General features: G+C 35.0%; 2 protein-coding genes across 2 annotated transcripts in view; one reads left to right on the forward strand and one right to left on the reverse strand.

Annotated features, from left to right (window-relative positions):
* Positions 1 to 21,853, reverse strand: part of RTN1 (reticulon 1) — a 325,732-nt gene that overhangs the window by 240,095 nt on the left and 63,784 nt on the right. Inside the window, exon 3 of the mRNA XM_053673284.1 lies at positions 17,834 to 17,944. The gene's annotated coding sequence lies outside the window, so the exon portion shown is untranslated. The remainder of the gene's footprint in view (positions 1 to 17,833; positions 17,945 to 21,853) is intronic.
* LRRC9 (leucine rich repeat containing 9) overlaps positions 1 to 21,853 on the forward strand; it is a 103,491-nt gene that overhangs the window by 47,057 nt on the left and 34,581 nt on the right. Inside the window, exons 16-23 of the mRNA XM_037132383.2 lie at positions 3,511 to 3,723; positions 4,848 to 4,967; positions 8,495 to 8,686; positions 9,794 to 9,919; positions 12,129 to 12,263; positions 13,288 to 13,465; positions 15,888 to 16,108; positions 17,468 to 17,590. Of these exons, the coding sequence (XP_036988278.2) occupies positions 3,511 to 3,723; positions 4,848 to 4,967; positions 8,495 to 8,686; positions 9,794 to 9,919; positions 12,129 to 12,263; positions 13,288 to 13,465; positions 15,888 to 16,108; positions 17,468 to 17,590 (1,308 nt within the window). The remainder of the gene's footprint in view (positions 1 to 3,510; positions 3,724 to 4,847; positions 4,968 to 8,494; positions 8,687 to 9,793; positions 9,920 to 12,128; positions 12,264 to 13,287; positions 13,466 to 15,887; positions 16,109 to 17,467; positions 17,591 to 21,853) is intronic.

The raw sequence follows: 21,853 nt of genomic DNA on the forward strand, positions 1-21,853 counted from the left end.
CATATACAAGTCTTATTTATAGATCCTTCTACTCTGTTCTTTTGATATCTGTGTCTAATCTTGGACCCCTACCACACTGTTTTGGTTATTACAATCTGAATGATATGGTTTGATAAGTGATAGGTAGAATTCCCTTCCCCAACTCATTAAAAAAAAAAGAAGAAACTCCCAGCTATTCTTTCTTTCTCTTCTTTTTTCTTTTCTTTTCTTTTCCTTTTCTTTTCTTGCTTTCTTTCTCTTCTTTAAGCAAAGCCTTTAACATTTAACACTGGTTTGGTGTTAACAAATTCCTTTAGCTTTTCTTGTCTTGGAAGCTCTTTATTTCTCAGTCAATTTTAAATGATAACCTTGCTGGGTAAAAGTATCCTTGGTTGTAGGTCCTTGCTTTTCATCACCTTGAATATTTTATGCCAGTCACTTTCGGCCTGAAATATTTCTGGTGAGAAATCAGATGGCAGTCTAATTGGAGCTCCCCTGTAGGTAACTACCTGCTTTTCTACTGTAGCTTTTAGGGTTCCCTCCTTGTTTTTAAGCTTTGACATTTTAATTATGATGTATCTTGGTGTGAGCTTCTTTGAGTTCATCTTGTTTAGGACTTTCTGTGCTTCTGAGACTTGTATGTCTTTTTCCTTTGCCAGACTAGGGAAGTTTTCAGTCATTATTTCTTCAAATAGGTTCTTGATCCCTTGCTTACTCTCTTCTCCTTCTCCTCCTTGCATTCCCATGATGCAAATATTGTTTCTCTTCATGTTGTCCCAAAGATTTCTTAAACTCTCTCCCTTTTTTTTTAATTCTTTTTTTTTTTTTGCTGCTCTGCTTAAGTGGATTTTTTTTTCTACTTTGGTTTCCAAATTGCTGGTTTGATCCTCTTCTTCATCTAACCTATTGTTTATGCCTTCCAGTGTATTCTTTATTTCAGATATTGCATTCTGACATGTCCTTTTTTATTTTTTCTGTCTTTTTTTGTGCTGGTGGGTATCCTTATAATCATTACTGTAAACTCTATATCTGATAAATTGCTTGCCTACATTTCATTTAGTTCTTCTTCTAGAGAATTCTCTTGTTCTTCATTTGGGGCCTTTTTCTTTGTTTCCCATTTTGGCTGCTTCTTTGTATTTGTTTCTATGTATTAGGTAGATATGCAATGACTCTGGTGCAGATCTATGTCAGACAATTCCTATATATATCAGATGCTGCCTGTGACTGGACCTGGGCAATCTGTTCAGAGTCAGCAGCAATCCAGAGCATGTGGCTCCCCCTGCTGGACCTGGGTGCGTGCATAAAAAACCAGGCTGCACACAGAGGCTGGCTTTTACCAGCACCAGGCCCCAGGGAGGGTCAGCTACAGTCTCAGAGCTTCCAGAGACCCTACTCTGCCTGCAGGCTTTCTGTGGGGTTAATCAGTGAATGTCTTCCAGCTGTACTTATCCGCAGTCGAGCTTAAGCTCCACTGGGTGGGCAGAGTAATTACTGCGGGTGGGACTATTGCTTCTGCTCAGGCTGATGCCATTCAGAGAGGAGTGCTGGCCTAAAAAATATGGCTCCTGCAGTATGGGCAATGACTCAGCACAGAGATCCTGGTGGCTGTTCCTTCAGTTTTCTCCCCATAGCCACCAACCCCAGTCTCTCCTCATGTGGCTTTCTTCTACTCTGCCCAACCTCTAACTGAGCCCAGAGTAAGTAGCTGTAAACAAGATTTCGTGCATTGGCCCTTTAAGATGCTGTCCATGTCTCCAGCCATCTTTCCCTTGTGAACAGAAACCCTGCTGCTTTTTATAGCCAGATGTTACTTGGGTTCTTTTCCTGGTTCTAGTGCTGTAGGCTATGGACCCCAGCTTGGGGTTTAGACTCCACACTTCTCAGGAAGAACCCCCCAGACACTGAAATATCCCTGCAGAACTTCAGCTGCCAACTGTGGGGGCCCAGCCAGCCCTCTCATGCCTCCACACTCCCTACCAGTCTTGTGGTAAAGTGGTTTGTTTCATCTGTCCTTGGTTATATTCTCTTTAGCTAGTGTTCATTGGTTATTCAGGATGATTTTTCTTTAATTTAGCTGTAAATCCTGTTTGGTCCTGAGAGGAGGTCAGTGTAGCTTCCACTTACTCCTTTGCATCTTAAAATCTCAGGCATTTTTTAGCATTTTCTTCTCTGAATAAATTTTAGAATCAGCCAAGTTCTATTTTAAAATTCTATTAGGATTTGATTGAGATTATATTGAATTTAAAACTTAATTTAAGGCCAAACAAATACTTTGCAGTATTGGGCCTCTCATCCAGGAACATGATAAATTATTCCATTTACTCAAGTCCTCTCTTAACAGTTTTCTTTATATAGGTCTTAATTATAGTTAAGTATAGTTCTGGGCATTTATATTTTGTATTTTACTCATGAATGGGATTGTTTTAGTCATGTATACTTTCAGCAAAAGACACAGAAACACAGACAAGTAGTAAATAGAAAAACTCAAATAGTAAGAAGTTGAGAAATGGGATGTTCCTCAATGTGGTGACTGTTCCATAATGTCAGCAAAGACATTAGCTCTATCATCCTGCTTGCCATTTCATGAGCTCTTCTGATCTGAAGATTCAGTTCTTTCTATACTTCAGGGAAGTTTTCTTCTCTTAATTCCTCAATTACTACTTCTCTTCTATTTTTTGTCAAGCCCCCTGGAACCTTTATTAATTAAACACTGGACATTCTGAATTGATCTTCCATATCCTGTCTTTTTTTTTCATATTTTACATCTCTGTTTTAAAATTCTATGTTCTGGAAGATTTCCTCAGTACTAGCTTCCACATTGTTAATTTGATTTGCTACCATATCCATTTGGTTTTTCAAAGCATTCATTCAATATTTTTATTTCATTTATTATTCTTATTTTGACTTTAATGTATTTACCCTATTTATTCTACATTAGATGGCTTATTCTATTATAGATGCTTTATTCTCCCAGATTTTTAAAAATTCTCTTAGGGCCATTTTGTTTTTTTCTAGAGCTATTTCTATTTGCTCACGATGTTCTTGCTTATCTACATGTAATTCTTACCATAATTACCTAATTACCTGTTACTTAATTACTTGGAGCTTCTTCCTGCTATTTTACTTGTTCACTCTGAACACCAAGTTTCTCTGGATCTGCTTTTCAAAGTAGTTACCTCCTGAGTAGGTTTTGGCTAGAGCTTACATTTTTGCTCCTATTTCTCTGTCAGTTCAGTACCTTCTGATTTATGTTGTACAATTTCTAGTCTTTTGTTGGTGCCCTCTCCACTGTTAATAAAATGTTTTAAAATTATTTTTTGCTAGTTTTAGGGAATATGCAGTGGTAGGGGATGAATACATCTATTCTTAATAAGCCCACAATTTTAATCTACTCTCATAGATTTCTAATGTGATTCTGATAATCATAGGCATTACTATATAACTGAAAAAATCTTTTCTACATAGCCTATTTCTTTTTCAAAATTATAAATAGAGCAACCAAATTTCCAATATTTTTAATAAATTTTTTAGGTCAAGCCTCACTCTTTATTTTCTTCATTCAACAATGTTATTTTAGAAGAAAGCAAAAAAAAATCAGAAGGATCAGTATTGTCCCAGGAATTGAAATTTGATGATGAAGTTACAAAAATGGACCCCAGGATCAAGCCCAGACCAAAACTTTTTAGTTTGGATGATAAAACGATACTTTCCCTTGCCAAGACTAGCACATTCAGTCACATTGTGGTAAGTATTATGATGAATAAAATTTAGGAACAGGAACCTTGAATAAGAAATCAAATCTGTCATATGAAATCTAAAAATATTAAACTACCTATCTGATGATGCTAGGCATCATGCTGTCAAATTTAAAAGTACCCAACTCTTTTCTTTTATGTGGATTAGGTCAGTGCTCTCTGGTAGTAATATAATATGAACCATATATGTAATTTTAAAAATTGTAGTAGCCACATTAAAAAGTCTTTAAAAATTAAAAGGCAAGATTAATTTTAATAATGAATTTTAGTTAATCCAACATACCCACAATCTTATCATTTTAACATGCAGTGAATATTAAGATTCATTAATCAGACAATTTCATAACGAGACTTTGAATTCTAGAGTGTGTTTCACATTTACAGCACCTCCCAATTCAGACTCATCACATTTCAAGTACTCAATAGCTGCACATGAGTAGTGGTCGCCACACAGGACAATGTAGGTCTAGGGGTAGCCAGCTAGTGTGCAAAGGATTTTATTCCTGAATAGCAAACAAACTCTCCTTAAATGATTGGGATGAAGACAGAAAAGTTTCAAATCCATTTCCAGGATTAATCAACATAGAATATTGAAGCATCACCTTTACAAAATTGGTCAACAGAATTTGAGTTAATTTATTGAAATGACTTGCTTTACCTTCTTCTACCTCTCTCTTTGACATTCTGTCCTACTACTTCAGCAGCCTCACTCAGCCTGTCCTCCTTAGTCCAGTGCCCTGACCTGATTTCCTATTATCAGCTATATCCTTTCCATCCTCTCTCTCTCTTGTGGGGTGTCCTAGCTAATATCCAAAAATCTTCAGAGCCTACATTATTCACTGGCTAGCTTGAGATATAGAGCTGCCCTAATAAATATTTCAACAATAGATTGAGCTATTTTCCTAAAAGAATTGTATGCCAATTATTGATGGACATAGACCAGGCCAAAAATCATTTTTTTTAAAGAACCAGCTCCATTGATGCTGGTATAAATTATATCTTCTAAAATCACACATTAGGTTTTTTTCTCATTGGCTCTATCTTAATGTTATTTAAATAACTATGGTATAGAATAGCTGTATTTTTTTAAATTTATATTTTATTTTACCTCAGAGTCTGAATCTCCATGGAAACAGCTTGAGTAAACTGAGAGATCTCTGCAAGTTAACAGGACTTCGAAGACTTAATATCAGCTTTAATGAATTTACTTGTTTAGATGATGTATACCACTTGGTAAGAACAGTCTTTTTGAAATTACTTAAATAAAACAGAATTATTAATTTAATGGATAAATTATTTTTTGTAATTATGAACTCATATATACCATATTCAAGATTATACAGCCCAGATAAAGAACAAAACCTACCCACACTATTTTATGTTACTTTCTCTAAAATAACACTTAGATTCGCCCTGGCTGGTGCAGATCAGTGGACTGAGCATGGGCCTTGGAAGCAAAGGGTCCCTGGTTCAATTCCCAGTCAGGGTACATGCCTGTGTTGCAAGCCAGGTCCCCAGTAGGGGGCGTGCAAGAGGCAACTACACATTGAAGTTTCTTTCCCTCTCTTTCCTCTCTCTAAAAATAAATAAATGAAATCTTTAAAAAATTAAATTAAATTAAATTAAAAACACTTAGATTTAAATTTCACTTACACACCAAATATACACCTGTGGTCATATCTGATTTCTAGCTACTTTAAAATAAGTTTGTTAAAACTATTCCAGACTTGTTTTTAAAATCTCCTTTGTAAAGTGTCATTTCCATTTTATTCTGCTCTTACTACTTCACATCTAATATTGTCAGTTCTTCCCGTCTGTTCATGATCCATGTTATTTCTTTTACTCTCCACCTTGTCCTTTCTACCTGACTGCCACGTGCATAGATCTTGTTTGGCTTGTGTTTGCCTTCTCATAGACCATAGGACAAACGCTGTAATGCTCATATACACATCAGTTTGGATCTTGTCTGGCTTTTGCTTTCCTTGCTATATGTCACATAACAAAAATAATTACATATGTGTTTCCAGAATCCAATCCAGCAGGCCCAGATTCCATGGGTACCAGGTCATTGATATACCTTTCCAGAATATATCAACATTCTTACCTCTTATTCATTCTCTACCACCTTGCAATCATACGAAGCCTTTATGCTACTGCTTCTGCTGTAGGAGGTGTTACTTTGTTTACTGATCTTAGGTTTCAGTATTAAACCCCCTTCCTTGTTTTTTTGGGAAAGCCAACATCCTTTTTATTTATTTATTTTTAAATTAATTTATTGTGGTGACATTGGTTCACAAAACCATCCAGGCTTCAAGTGTACAACTTAATAAAACATCATCTACATGCTGCAGCCTGCTCCCATTGCCCAAAGCAAAGCCTCTTTCTGTCCCCATTATCCCTCCCTTTATCCAGCTCCACCTACCCTGCTCCCTTTCCCTCAGGCTATCACCACACTGTTTTCTGTGTGTGTGTGTGTGTGTGTGTGTGTGTGTGTGTGTGTCTCCATATATATATCACAATGTTCATAGCAGCACAATTCACAGTAGTCAAGCTGGAAGAAACCTAAGTGCCCATCAGTAAATGAGTGGATCAAAAAGCTATGGTACATTTACACAATGGAATTCTAAGCAGCAGAAAGAAAGGAGGAGCTCCTATCCTTTGCAACAGCATGGATGGAACTGGAGAGCATTATGCTAGGTGAAATAAGCCAGGCAGTAAAAGACAAATACCACATGATCTCACCTATAAGTGGAACCTAATCAACAAAACAAATAAGCAAGCAAAATACAACCAGAGACACTGAAATAAAGAACAATCTGACAGTAACCAGAGAGGAGGGGTGGAGAGGGATAATAGGGGATAATGGGGGGCCATCAAGGAGCATGTATGAAGGACACAAGGGCAAAGCCAAAGGGGGTGGGTTCGAGGGTGGGAGGTGGGGATAGGGGGGGTATCAGGGCCTGAGGGGTAAAAATGGAAACAATTGTACTTGAACAGCAATTTTTAAAAAAGAAAGTGAGCAGAGTGGAGAGGGGAGGGAATTTCAAGGGAAAAGGAGAAAGGTTTGCAGGAACAAGTATAAAGGACACATGGACAAAAACAAGGTGGGGGGTGGAAAAGGGAGGGAGGTGGAGAGGGCTGAGGGTGTGGGCTGGGATGGGGGTAAAAGGCAGAAAACTGTATTTGAACAACTAAAATAAAACAACATTTAAAAAAGAAATTATGATGATAGTAAATGATAGTTTTTAATGCTTATTCATGAGAATAAAAAGTCAGTGACGCTATTTGTCTTCCAAATTTTATTTTAGATTCTAATGACCTGTACATTCAAATCCTGAGACCTGAACCACTGTAATAATGCTATTACAACAATATAAACTATGCATTCATTATATAGCAGTGACTACTTCTATGCTGAATTCAAATAATTGTTTAAGCTGTAAATAAGTCAATTCATTTTTAATCTGTAATAATATTTTTATCTTAAAAATACATTGCAAAATATCTTCTTAAAGTTATCTTTATCTCTGTCTTGTTGTGTCTTAGTGTATATTTTATGAAAAAATTTATTTGCAACAAATGTAAGTAACAAAGTCTTAAAGACATCTTACAAATAAGTAAGATGAAGCTCTGCATAGATAAATAGCCAAAGACAAGAAGCGCAATGAACAAAAAAAAGGAAATTTGAAAATGGCTAATATAAACAAATGGAAAGATGTCTGATCTCACTGGTAATAAACAATGTAAATTAAAATGAGGCAGGGTGATTGCTGGGTATTTAAATAAATGGGCATTCTCACACTCAACTAATGGAAGGAAAAAATGGTACAAACTTTCTTGAGATCTGTTTGGCAATATCTATCAAGAGTCTTAACAATACAGAAATCCTTAAAAGCAGTAATCTCATTTCTAAAAACTCTATCTGAAAAAATATCAGCATCTCAACTAAAATTACATGATCATGTTCATTGGCTGCAATGTTACCAACCATTAGAAGCCACATAAATACTCATAGAAAAATGCTTAAAACAATCATAATAATTTACATATTAGAATATGCAATTATCTAAAATTTTTGAAGAGCATGTATTGATATGTGCACATGTTAAGAGGATACAAAACACTATGTAATAGAATATGTTTTATACAAGAAAAATATATGTGCATATAATAAAAGATGTTTTCAGTCATTCTTCCTGAGCAATCAAATTATGTTTTCTATTTTTTTCTTTGTATCTATTTACTGTATTTTCCAAAACTCCAATAGAGAACATGTGTTACTTTACTGATTTTTTAAAATTATAATTAAAAACCATGCACTTTTGAATAAGAAAATCATAGAATAGGTTTAGTTTCTACCTCTGAAAAGTCTTTTTAAATCAAGCTGTGAGGTCAATAGTAGAAATAAAAAATCTAATATTAAGAAGTGTAATTCCTTGTTTGTTGACAACAAATTATCTTCCCAGTTTCTCCTTGCCTTCTCTTTCAGAAAACAAACTGTGTCACTCTATGTTATAAGGGTAAAATGACTTAATAGAATTAAGAATTAAGAAAAGTGACTAAAATAAAGTCATTCTTTATTTTGTAGCTCTTTAGGAGAATGTATATGTTGATACCGTGATTGCAGTATAACTACTATTTAGTTTTTCTCTGAGGATTACCAAAAAGCATGTAGAACACTTAGAGAATCATAGAGAAAAGAACTGTGTAAATACAAACCACAATGCTTTCAGCATTACTTCCACTTGTCTGTATTGCAGTATAACCTTGAATATTTGGATGCAAGCCACAACCATGTGATAACCCTTGAGGGATTTAGAGGTCTGATGAAACTGAAGCACTTAGACTTGAGCTGGAACCAACTGAAAAAATCTGGTGATGAAATAAATATATTATGCAAACATACCATGAAACTTCTTACTCTTGATATTCGACATAATCCATGGCAAAAGGTATGCAACAAGCATGTTATTAAAAAAGCAAAGTTATTTTTATTTTAAAACCTTTTTCTCACTGCTATTCAATGATAGCTAGAAATAGACAAATTATCTTTGTTGTATTAGAATCTCTTTAAGTATTTCATAAGTTGAAATTAATATAGTGATCAAATGTTATTATAAGAAAAGGCTATAATTTCATATCAGACTTTTGTGTGTTCTCTAATCATTTGAGAGTGTTATGGCTTTAGGAGTGTTAGATGTCATTGCCATTTGCAAAACTTCAGAGAGTTTGTGTAGCTCAGTGTGCTAGACCTCTGTTGCAATGAGGCAAAGGAATCAAAAATAATAGAATACAGTGAAAGAAACATACTGTTAAGGGGGGATCAAGCTTGCCATGTCACCTGATATGTTCTATTATAAAAGGAAACTTGAACATTTTTTATCATCATACTGAGAAATTTCAGTGTTCAGTGATTACATTTGAGGGTATCTGCAAGTATTCAAAAACAATCCCCAGGTTTATAATTTCAAGAATCCTCCTTTCCTTGTTTTGCAAAAATGTATATAAGACTGTATTCAACATTTTGAAAAGGGACTAAAGCATCATTGCTCTTATTCAGTTGGCCATAGTATGGTATATATTGTATTTCTTCCATTTTGCTCTGTGAAATTGAAGGATATTTTTCTTTTGTCAAAGCAGATTTCCTGAATAATCACAGTACAGCTATCTCCCTGTTGCCAAATTAAATGTCAAGGGCTGAAAAGAGCTGTATTGAATCACACCCTGAGCTGACTAGCTGACTGCTGATCCAGATAAAAAGAAGGAGCTGCATTTGTTCTGTGAACACTCTCACCAGCGTCACTTTTTAACAGCTTATGGGATGCTCTCCCCCTTATAGGAGGAAAGCATCCACCTCCACACAGAACAGATTGATTCATAAATATAATTTAGTTCCAGTTATTGTGTAAAGAATTAAGTGAAGCCTTTATTTTTAGATATGTAATAAAATAAAAGATGCATACTTTTGAGTTATATAGGAAGGATTGAAGAAGCACTCCTTTCCATGCCTTAACATTGTAATATTTTGTAGAAATTAACTTTCTGTTATTTTTCCCAAGCCAGCCACATTAAGGCTGAGTGTTATTGGAAGATTAAAGACCCTTACTCATTTAGATGGACTCCTAATTTCTGAAGAGGAAGCAACAGCAGCTATGAAATTTATTAGTGGAACAAAGATTACTCAGGTTAGATTTTATTATTTAATATTTCTTGTGCTATTTAGAATATGCCAATAATATTTTCAATATTTGTATTTTGTTATTGTTTTATATCCTCTTAGCATGCTAATAAAAAATCAATATAATCATATCACTTGAATTTTTTCTTTTTAAATGTATCCCATTTAATTTTCTATAAATAAGGTAAACTTAGAGCCCATGAGAAATCATTTAGGGAATTGTGTATTTAGAATTGACATTATACATATGTGGTTGAAAAAAACAAAACCTATTAACTTAGGGAGGGTAAAGGCCTGTATGACTCAGATTAATACTGCTATACTTTTGCCAAAGTAGCTTCAATATCCTAAATATCTCTAGTTTAGTTTTCTAGCTATTTACTTCTTGTAAGGGTATTTAAATATTAGTTCCTTAAACAACGTGATGTTTATTTTGGGGTCTATTCAAACTGAATGAAAGAAATTTTTTGTTGATTAAAAACACAATTGACTCCTTTAGAAAAGTTGGGGATTTACCCTACCGGAAATCAAAACTTACTATAATCCTTTAAGACAGTGTGGAATTGACACAGGGTTAGACAAATAGACCAAAAGAACAGAATATAAAAACCCAATATTTACCCACACATCCATGCAATCTTGGTAAATGACAGAGCTGCCTTTACAAATCAGGGAGGTTAGTCAATAAAAGGCACTGGGACAAGTACATTAAGAACTTTATTATAAAAGGAAAAACCAAAAATTTTTTGAAGAAAATATCAGGGATTATCATTATGATCTTGAATTTGGGAAGAACTTATTACACAAGCAGCAAAGAGCATAAACTGTAAGAGATTGGATTTGTCTATGTTACAAGTAATTCATCTCTGCCTCAAAGGGCACACCATGAAGAAACTGAAAAGACAAGCTACACGCTGGGAAAAGAAATCTGCAACACGCCTAACAACAGATATTCTTTGTCCAGAGTATACCGTGAAAAAGATAACCCATCAAACAGAAAAATGGGCAAAAGATTTAAACAGACACTTCACTGGGAAGAAAACCAGAACAGCCAAGTAACAAGAAAACACGCACCACCACATTAGTATTCAAGAAAATGAACTTTAAAATTACAACGATCTACCAATTTAGAGCCACCAATTGGCAAAAATTTTAAAGCCTGATAATATCAAGTTTTAACAAAGATCTGAAGTAATGGTTACAATTGGTACAACCATTTTGGAAAACCGATTTGGCATTATCTAGTAAAGATGAATGTACACATACATTACATCCCAGCAAGTTGTACATACTCTAAGCAGAGATATCCAACCTAGCCTGCGGGCTGCTTGCAGCTCAAAAAGGCTATGAATGCAGCCGAACACAAAAATCATAAATATACTTAAAATGTTATGAGATTTTTTTGTGTGATTATGTGTCACAATGTATTTAATATGTGGCCCAAGACAACTTTTCTTCTTCCAGCATGGCCCAGAGACACCAAAAGGTTGGACACCCCTGTAAGAAACATTTACTGTGTGCACCAGGAGTTAGACACAATAACATTCCAGGAATGTTTATAGTAGCAAAAACACTGAAATCAGCCCCAGTGTTCATTAACAAGGGAGTTGACAGGAAATGCTATGTGGCATGACATATGGATGATCTACAGCTACATGCAACAGCATAGATATAATGAATATAATGTTGAGCAAAGAAAGTCATAGGAGACTTCATACATATCACTCATTTACATAGGGTTCAAATATGTGCAGACTAAATGACATTGTTTATGGACACAAACATAGGTCAATAAAGCAAGCAAATGGCACGCACAAAATTTGAGATCATTTGATCACTTCTTAGGAGATCAACTAATTCATGTGAGTGATGGCTTCTGAGGAAAAAGAGGAAAAGGATTAGGATGGGTAGTAGGAATATTCTAGCTCCCAAACTGGTTTGATGGATGGATTATATGGGTATTTGGATTACAGTATTCCTTTCACAATGTTATAAATATTATTTTGTAATGGTTAAATATCTGCTAAAACAAAAATAGAGTGAAATACATAATTAAATTTACCTAGACATTGAAAACACTTTAAGACAGAGATAACATCATATTTTAAAATTATTCATTGGGCCTCCTACCTAGGAAACAGTACTTTTAGCTATATATAAATGAACTTCTAAATGCCTCTCCTTTTTTCATCATGTTTTTTTGTTTGTTTTATTAGTTATCTCTCTTACAGCACTCTAGCACTAAAGAGGAGAGACCACGGATACTTAGTATATGGCCTTCTGCCAAAATTATGACACAGATTTCAAAGTTAGGACCACATTCACATCTGAATGGAAACTGGTACTTGAAGGTAAAGGCTAATTCTACTAACCCAAATAAAAAAGCTTAATTTCAATTAATTTTTAGTCAGCTATGGTCTGTGTATCATATAGAAGATCCAGGTAAGTGGTGGAAAATTGGAAAAGCCAAAATTAAAATTAAACAGGGAGGTCAAGTTGCACCTAGTTAAGTTATGGGAGCTAGGCCTTTTATGGTAGTCACCACAGAGTTGGAAATCTAGCATAAAAATAGACTACAAAACCCATGAGTGGATCCTGATAATATGTCAAAATAAGCAAGCAAACTTTAAAGCTCAGAGTCAGAGGGCAAACTAAAAGTTTGGGTGGCAAGGTAAAAGGGATCAAGGATCCTAGCAAGGGAACAGGGAACTAGTCAGAATTCAGGCAAAGATAAAGAGGAAGGCTCTGGAGCACCAGCAACCTCTTGCTGCATAAATCACCATTATATCTATTGGCAAAAATAGAAACTGAGTTAAGAAAAGACGAACCTTGAAAATGGAGGATATTAGTGGCATTATTTTTAATATATACAGATATTTAGCTGTGATGCTGGTCCAGTGACAACCTTGGGTGACCACACAGAGACTTCTGAAATTAGAATGGCCCTTTAAATTTGTCCCAAGCTGGACTGAGATGGCCAGGCCTTTATATCTCTCCATCATTGGATGCGGGCCAACCTGGGAAGGAGTGTGACCTTGGGCATGGCAGCTCTCTGCAGCTGAGGCTGTCCGTGAAGGGACTGACAGCTGAAAGCTCTCTGCCAAAGCATTTCCAGCAGCTGGGACAAGTCCTTCACTGCAGTGAGAATCTGACTGGCGCAGTACAATATCCATAATATCATTTAAGTCCCTTTTGGAGTTACAATCTTGTCAAATTTTCCTTTTCTTATAACCTAAGGACTTTATAAAATCTTTATTGTGAAGGAATTCCTTTGATATCACATTTGAATTATCTCACTAATCTTTTTATCTCATAACATTGAATATATTGATTCACTAAATTCAGAAGTAACTTATAAGGTTAATTTTTCTACAGATAACTGCCTTAAATTTAGATGGGCAACATCTCTTTGAAATCACAAATATAGAAAAGTTGGAAAATTTGAAATGGGCATCCTTCAACAATAATAATCTCACTAAAATGGAAGGCTTGGACTCCTGTGTTAATTTGGAAGAGCTCACCTTGGATGGAAACTGCATCTCAAAGATAGAAGGTAAGGTATTTGAGAAACTGAGTCTTTGAATGTGAATGTCTCATTGAGAAGAACAAAAAATGAGTAACACTGAGGACACAATTTCAGCAGATGAAAATCTCCAGAGAAATTCCAAAAAGGTTTGGAGCAGAATATTCTCAACACCTATTGGCGTGAGCAGTGACCATCTGCTGAAATATAATGAGCCCAGCCAGTGGATTTGCACCTTCTCCACCTTGTCTCTCCTCTTCTCTGCCAGTGTTTACTACCTATTACCAAAACTGCACATTACAAATTAGGCCATAATTAATATTTGTAGAGTTGAAAAAATGAATGAATGAGTGAGGTGCTTTTTAAAAGGATGAAACAACCCAGTTCATTTTTCCAAATATGGAATTAAGGTTACATTTTGAAATTTGAAGACTTTAACAAAAATGGAAATTTTCTCACTAGGGACTGAAAGTCAAATGTACTATATAAACTTTTATGTGGATCCACTTGCAAGTACAATTAAACAGCTTTACTAATGTCTGAGTATGCACACACACAGAAACATACACACTTATCTAGGTATTAGATATTTCTGGATGTGCATTTTATCAACAGGGTTGCCCTTGGCAAGGACAGAAGATAAGAATTAGAAATATGGCTGGAAAAGAGATTAATTTACGCTTTATTCACTTGTGAATTATTGGATTATTTTTAGCATGTATGTGTACTACCTTTTACATAAAACAGAAAATTATATTTCAAAAAATTACATGTGAAAACAAAATTAAATATCTTTTAAAACACGTATAACATTAGTCATACTTTATTTTAACGGCTGTTAACAACATATTTCTAAAAGTTCCTCAAGCATAAGGATCCCTTAAGAGTCCCAACAGATTCCCAGGCCACTCTGTAGATTTCAGCTGAGTGAACCTGAGGGTAGTTCAGACATTGGTATAGAGAACCATCACTAGTCTTCCATTCCCGTACAATAGGGGTGTTAGCTTTGCTTTCTGTATACAATTGAGAACACTATTTCCTTTTTATTTCCATCCATAACCCCACTGAAGGGAAGAGTCCTCCAAACTATACCCATCTTCCCTATACCCACTTTTCAGAGATCACTAACCCCCCTAGACTTCAACAGATACTGCTCTTCTGTTTTCCAGACATAGATAGGTTTAATATCCATTAACCTATCCATAGATAGGTTTAAGAAGTTCTGCTTTCAGCCCCGGCTGATGTAGCTCGGTAGATTGAGCACAGGCTCATGAAGCAAAGGTTCGCCAGTTCAAGTCCCAGTCAGGGCACATGCCTGGGTTGCAGGCCAGGTCCCCAGTAGGGGGCTCACAAGAGGCAACCACACAATGATGTTTCTCTCCTACTCTTTCTCCTTCCCTTCTCCTCTCTCTAAAAATAAATAAATAAAACCTTTTTAAAAAACAAACAAAAAAAAGAAGTTCTGCTTTGATAGTTCTATCCTAACATGCCCTAGGTTGATTTACTTTCAGCATTGCATAGTACTATGATAGAAGCTGGTGTGAAAGGGCTGTAGATAAAATTTATTGAGGACCAGTTATTTACCAAAAGCCATACTGATGCTTTTCAAATGCCATTCCATTTCATTCCATAACCCCTAACAAGTAGATTTCAGTATGTCCATTTTATGGATGAGGAAAATGAAGCTCAGTGATTACATCATTTTACATATTTACCTATGGTCCCAAACCCAGTAGTGATACATTTAAAACCAACTCTTACTACAAAGTTCTTACCTTTTAACTGCACCTTCCTACCTACAGTTACAAAGTGCCTACACCAGATAATGTACACAGGAGTTAGATTGTGGTGATAGGTGGCATTTTTCAAAGTTCTATCTTAGAGTACTTCTGATTCACAGGCCGGCACTCAACCACTGAGCCACACCAGTCAGGGCTCTGTCCTAGAGTATTTTTAATCATACAAAGGTATACTTAGCCTAATTGGTTCTTTTTAATACAAATGATGCCACAGTGAGGAATACTTTCCAGAGTATTATACTCCAGTTCCTCACCCTTGTTTCAAAATGGGGGTTGGTGATTAAATTTAGCTTTGTGTAAAACTTTGTGTGACTGTGATGATGAAAATCTTAATTATATCTCCCAGCAGTTGTTTGAAAGCACAATTTAGTATTTCCTACATAACACCTTCCCTTAACACCTATTAAGAATGAATCGGCTTAGAAATCCAAAATCTCCTTCCAATTCAATTGAAATTTAACATATTAGCTGGGACTTTACACACACTGTAAATCCTTAAATAAAAGGAAAAACAATGATGGTTAATATATATTATAGAATCTGTTAAGCCACTTGATTTGGGAAAAGAGAAATAGTAAAATGATCACAGTTATTTTTTAAATTAACCTTTCAGTGCTGTCTAAATCTGTTCTTGAATTTGCTTATTTTTCTAGGCATTTCCAATCTAACTAAATTAACCCGCCTCAGCATAAATAACAATCTTCTCACTGGTTTGGAAAAGCATACTTTTGATAACATGCTTCATCTTCACTCCCTTTCTCTTGAGAACAACAGAATCACTTCATTGAGTGGTTTACAAAAAGCTGTCACTCTGATTGAATTATACATAAGCAATAACTATGTTGCTCTCAATCAGGAAATCCACAATTTAAAGGTGACTAACTGGGGTAATGTTTTTCTTTTTAAAAATATTGTTTCTTCATACAATGAAAGTAGTGAATGTTTACTGTACAGGATTTTGAAAATATAGAAAAATGTAAAGAAAAAAATAAAAAGCAAGAATAATAAGGTTTATTTAATGTTATATATATGTATATATGTGTGTGTGTGTGTGTGTATATATATGTATATATATATATATATATATATATATATATATATATACTCCAAACATATGTCCCCAGTGTGACAACCTCCATGGGTAAATTATTTTTATTACTCAAATAAAATAATCCAAACCCCATTCCTCCTAACTAGTGCCTTCCTTGGTATTTCTAAGAATTCCCCAAGCTGGATGGAGAGTAAGATTTCCTGTTCTCAAAGCAATTCTTGGTTGACTGTCACTTATCTACTTGTTCTTACTGGTGGCTCCCTCTTTCTGGTCAACTTTACCCAGCTTTGCTCTCTTTAATTTTCCCTGAGAAACCTCTAATTCAAGTACTGTACAACAGTCCTTACTGAAAGTTTAAATAAAATGGAAGTTCTTTAAAGCACAGAATAAGAATTCACTTCAAGTGTAATGTGTGACTTCATTGTTTCTAAAGTTGGATGGCCATTTTCTAACACCAGAACTCTCACCATGATGCCAATTCTTTTGCTTATAACATACTGCATGGACTTTATCTCCCAGTGAAAATGTAGGTCCACTTCCCATCTTTCCTTAAGTTCAGCTTTCTCCCCATCCTACTCCAGTAAACTACTTCTAAAGCTGCAGAGACAACCTAATCAACAGTTGCAGCAACAAAATAAACCATTTCACATTATGACGCAGAATAGTTTTATTCCTTATCTTAACCTCTCCCAGCCATATCTACTCAGGACCCTTCCTTTACAACAAGGGCACATCAAAATGTCTTGTCTGATAAGAAAGCATTTTCCCTTGAGCTGAATTCTACACCCAGAAGATAGGAGCACTTCAGTTTTATCCCTCATCAAAGGGAGTGTTTTGCATTCTTGTTATAACTGAATTCACATATATATACTACTTAATAGCCCTTATAGTATAAACAAAGTATATTGTTTTAAACTTAGCTAAGTTCCCTCCAAGCCTCTAATAGGACAAATGACACATTTAGCACCAGCATATAACAAAGACCACTGAACACACTGTACAAAAATTAGAGCTTAATTATCTGAAAGGTTAACACTTGCACTAAAAAGCACACTGAAAAGCACTCAACTCACTATGAAATTGCAGGGTAATTCAAATGTTAAAATTCAAGGATGTTTAAACTCTTAAGAAGAAAAATTTGCTATACATATATCTTTAAATGTATATATTTTTGTTACCCAGGGTTTATGCAACTTGGTCACTCTAGACATGTATGGAAACATTATTGTATGGAATCAGGAAAACTACCGGTTGTTTGTAATATTTCATCTTCCAGTACTGAAAGCTTTGGATGGAGTCTCAATCGTAAGTAGTTTTATGACTCAGCATTTGGTTCATACACAATACATACACATTCACATAGCCATAGGCCATAATCATTTTTAACATTGCTTTATTACTGAGATGATACCCAAACTTTCTATGCTTATTAATATCTAGTTCTCCAAAGCACATTTTAGACCTGCCCTGACCAGTGTGACTCAGTTGGTTAGGCATCATCCCACAAACCGAAAAGTCACAGGCTCAATTCCTGGTCAGGGCACATACCTGGGTTGCAGGTTCAGTCCCCAGTCGGGCATGTACAGGAGGCAGCCAATCAGTGTTTCCCTCTCACAGCAATGTGTCTCTCATTTTCCTTCTCCCTCCCTTCCTCTCTCTCTAAAATCAAAAATAAAGATAAAATTTAAATTAAAAAATTTGATCTGGCCACTTCTTAATCATCTAATATGAAGTGCAGGGGAGAGAAGACACTGCCTACATTTGCACCCACTGATTCAATGGCTGAAAAATCAACAGCACACTTTCCATGGCACAGGATAAAAAACCACTGCCCCGGAGCTCTGTCATCCTCTTGGGCCCCAAATAACTTCCTATTTCCTGGAAAAATACAGTCGTTATGTTTAAGAAAAATTTACTTGAACCAACAATTGATATGTCAACATTACAAGTAAGCTGTAAAGAAAAATAACATAGAACATATAGGACTAGATGTGAAATCAATATTTGGAAACTTGGATTCTATAACAACTAAGTTCATTCAGGGCTCCTGACTTCCATGTGACAGGGCAAGTACATGACAGATATGTGAAGGATTAAAAGGTCCCCATTTCACACTGACTAGCTCCTGTCTAACAATAAAATTCATCAAATCTTCTAGAAAATTGAGAGTTCAGGGTTATTTGGGACTCTGAGGTGCTCTGAGAAGATTACTAATAATTCTAGCCTTTTTTTTTTTTTTTGGTAATCTCAAAATGGAGAATCAAAAATAGTCTCCTCCAACACAAACAATTTCTCTAGAATCTTGTCTACTGGGTTTTATTTAGGTGTTGGCTCTCGTGGAAGGGGGTTTTTTAAATAGATTTACAAAACCTGTATTACATTAGCTTTAACGATTTTAGACAGGGTCTCCTTCTTATCTCTCTGTGCACTCTCTGAAGGACCACATGGGGAAGTGCCTTTAGAAATAAGTGAGGAAAACATGTTGTTCTCTAAGGAAAATTAATGTCACTTAACTATATTCCTTTCACTTGGACTACCTAAAAGCTCAGGGCCAAATTTATGGTTCAGTAACAGAAAACCCTGTAGGATTTATGGTCTATCTGCCTCTATATCCGCTTTTAATCTACTCTAATTTAGATAATTCTTGGTCCTGATCTTCACTATTTACTATTTTCATTTCACTGATGGATTATATGTGCTTCCTGTAAGCTGCCACAAATTCTTTGTGGAATGAGGTAGAGTATAAATATATGAATTAATAATAAAACATGAAGACTAGACTGAATAATTTACACATTAATTGAGATAATGGGAAGACATTAAAGATTGAATAGGGGGATAACATTCAGAACTATGTATTAGGAAATTTAATCTAACAGTAATATTTACAGTAATAGATGAAAGGCCAATATGAAGCTATTAGAACAATCTATACACATGAGGTAATGAGAACCTGAACCAAGGGGAATTGATTATAAAATGGAGAGCTGAAAGGCTAAGAAATACTGGGGAGAACTGACACAACTCAGCAACCAATTAGATCTGGAAGGATAGGGAAAGGGAACAGTAAAGTATGTCTATAAGATTTGAATCTATACTAATAAGATATCATAACAGAAATATGAATATAGGAGAGCAGTTTTCAGAAATGAGATGATTAGTCTTGAACACACTAACTTTCATATGACTGTGGATCAGCTGTCTTGAGATGCCAAGCAGACAGTTGATATAGGACTAAATTAGAATATAGAAAATTAATTTACATTTGTTTAGATTTGGAAGTAATTTGAAAAAAGTTGACAGTTAAAACCCAGAGCACCCATAAGATTGCCTAAGGTAAGGGAGTAGAGAAAATAAAGAAATCTAAGTGAGGTTTTAAAACTTTCATTTAGGAAATTTAAAGAGGAAAAGAAGTCACAAAAAGTAGGTACAGCAGGAGATAGAACAGTAAAATAATTGTACAGTTTTTAAGATATAAGTGGACATGACCTTAGAAATGATATAGTCCAGCTCAGGCTGGTGTGGCTTAGTGGATTGAGCACCATTTGGAAAAACAAAGGCTCACTTGACTGATTCCCAGTCAGGGCACCCGCCTGGTTGCAGGCCAGATCCCCAGAAAGGGGCATGTGAGAGGGAACCACTCACTGATGTTTCTCTCCCTCTCCTTCTCCTTCTCTTCTCCTCTCTAAAAATAAATAAATTAAATCTTTTTTTAAAAATGACATAGTCCAAATCCTTTATTTTATAAATGAGCACAAAGAACTCCAGAGAATTTATATGCCTTATTCCAAATTACATGAACCTTCAATGGTAAAGCCTGGACGGTTGAACCTCTTTCTGTCCAGGGTTCTCTGGACATATAATCACACTGCCTTCTCTGGAGTGGAACTGGAAACCAAGGGAGGACATAGACTCTTTCTACATACCTGAATTTTTAAAATTATTTTTACAAGGAAAGTACAGGAAAAAATTGCTAGTCCCTGATTTATAAAAACACTGATCAAATGTTATTCTTATGATTATGAAAGATGCAAAAGCAATGCTATTCCTAAACCTGAATTAATGTTTTTTAAACTTATTTTGAGATTGTATCATTGAGGGTTCAACCAGAAACACATAACTAGTGGGAGACATGTGTGCATATATGTATATTAAGAGATTGTTACAAGGAATGCCTAACAATTGTGGAGTCTACCTAAGCAAGTCTGAAATCTAATGGGCAGACCATCAGGAAGAAAAGCTCATAGTCATGGACCAAAGCTGCTGTCTGCAGTTGAATTTCTTCTATCTTTCAGGAAAGCCTCAGCTCTGCTTTAAAGTCCTTTCAGTTGCTTAAATCAGGCTCACCCAGTTTATCCAAGATAATCTCCTTATTGAAAATCAAAAAGGGAAAAACTGGGACAACTGTAATACCATAATCAATCAAATATAATTAAAATATTTAAAAATTTTTAATATAAAATAAAGTCAACAAATTAGGAACTTTGACTTGCAAGACACCTTCACAGCAAAATACCTAAAAAACTCCTTTATATTAAAGTTTGACAGAACACTAGAGTCTGCAGCTTCACTTACTTTGCAGCTCTGTTGTTTGGTGCATACACCTTTCGGATTGTCATGTCTTCTCAGTAGATTGACCCTCTCATCAGTATGTAATGCTTCTCTCTGTCCCTGATAATTATCTTTGCACTGAGTCTATTTTATCAGGTATTAATATAGCCACTCCTGTTTTCTTTTCATTAATGTTTGTGTGGTATATCTTTTGCCATCCTTCTACTTTCAACCTGCACATATAATTATATTTGAAATGTGTTTCTTGCTGACATCATACAACTGGGTCATGTTCTTTTCTCCACTGCCAATTTTTATCTTTAAAATGATGAGTGTAGAGCATTTCCATTTCAGGTAATTATTCATGTGAGTGCTGTAGTCTGCCATTTTATTTTTTGTTTTCTGTTCGTTTTCTTTATTTCTTTCTTCTTTTTTTCTTTTTTGGAAAAATAAAGCTTCCAGAGAGTTACTTGGACATTTTATAAAATTTTATTTTGTTTTATATATATATATATATATAACTGGTTGCTCTAGGCATTAATTACATTTCACACACTTGTACATAACATTATAGTCTACTAATGTAGACATTTTTTACCAATTTAAGTGAAGTATTAGAAACTTCACTTGCTTTTAAGCTTATTTCTCCTCTCTTGTTGCCTTAAATATTTCCTTATTAACTTATATATATATTGAGAACCACATCAGACAATATGCTTTTTTACTTCAACTGATTAAATACAATTTAAAAAACTCAAGAGTGAAAGTTTATTGTTTTCATCACCTATGATGCTTTCTTCTTTCCTGGTATTCCTAGAGCCCTCCTTTTTTTTTCTCTCTCTCTCTCTCATATTAAGAATTTCTATTAGCTTTTCTCTTAGGAAAGATCTGCTGTCAACAAATTTGCTTAGTCTCCTTCATCTAACAGTGTCTTAATTTCCTCTTCACTTCTGAATAATATTTCTCTGAATATAGATAGGATTTTGGGTTGACAATTCTTTTCAACCAGAAGAATGT

Source organism: Artibeus jamaicensis, unplaced genomic scaffold (genome assembly GCF_021234435.1).
Source record: "Artibeus jamaicensis isolate MK-2021 breed Jamaican fruit bat unplaced genomic scaffold, CSHL_Jam_final contig_851, whole genome shotgun sequence".
NCBI lineage: Eukaryota > Metazoa > Chordata > Mammalia > Chiroptera > Phyllostomidae > Artibeus > Artibeus jamaicensis.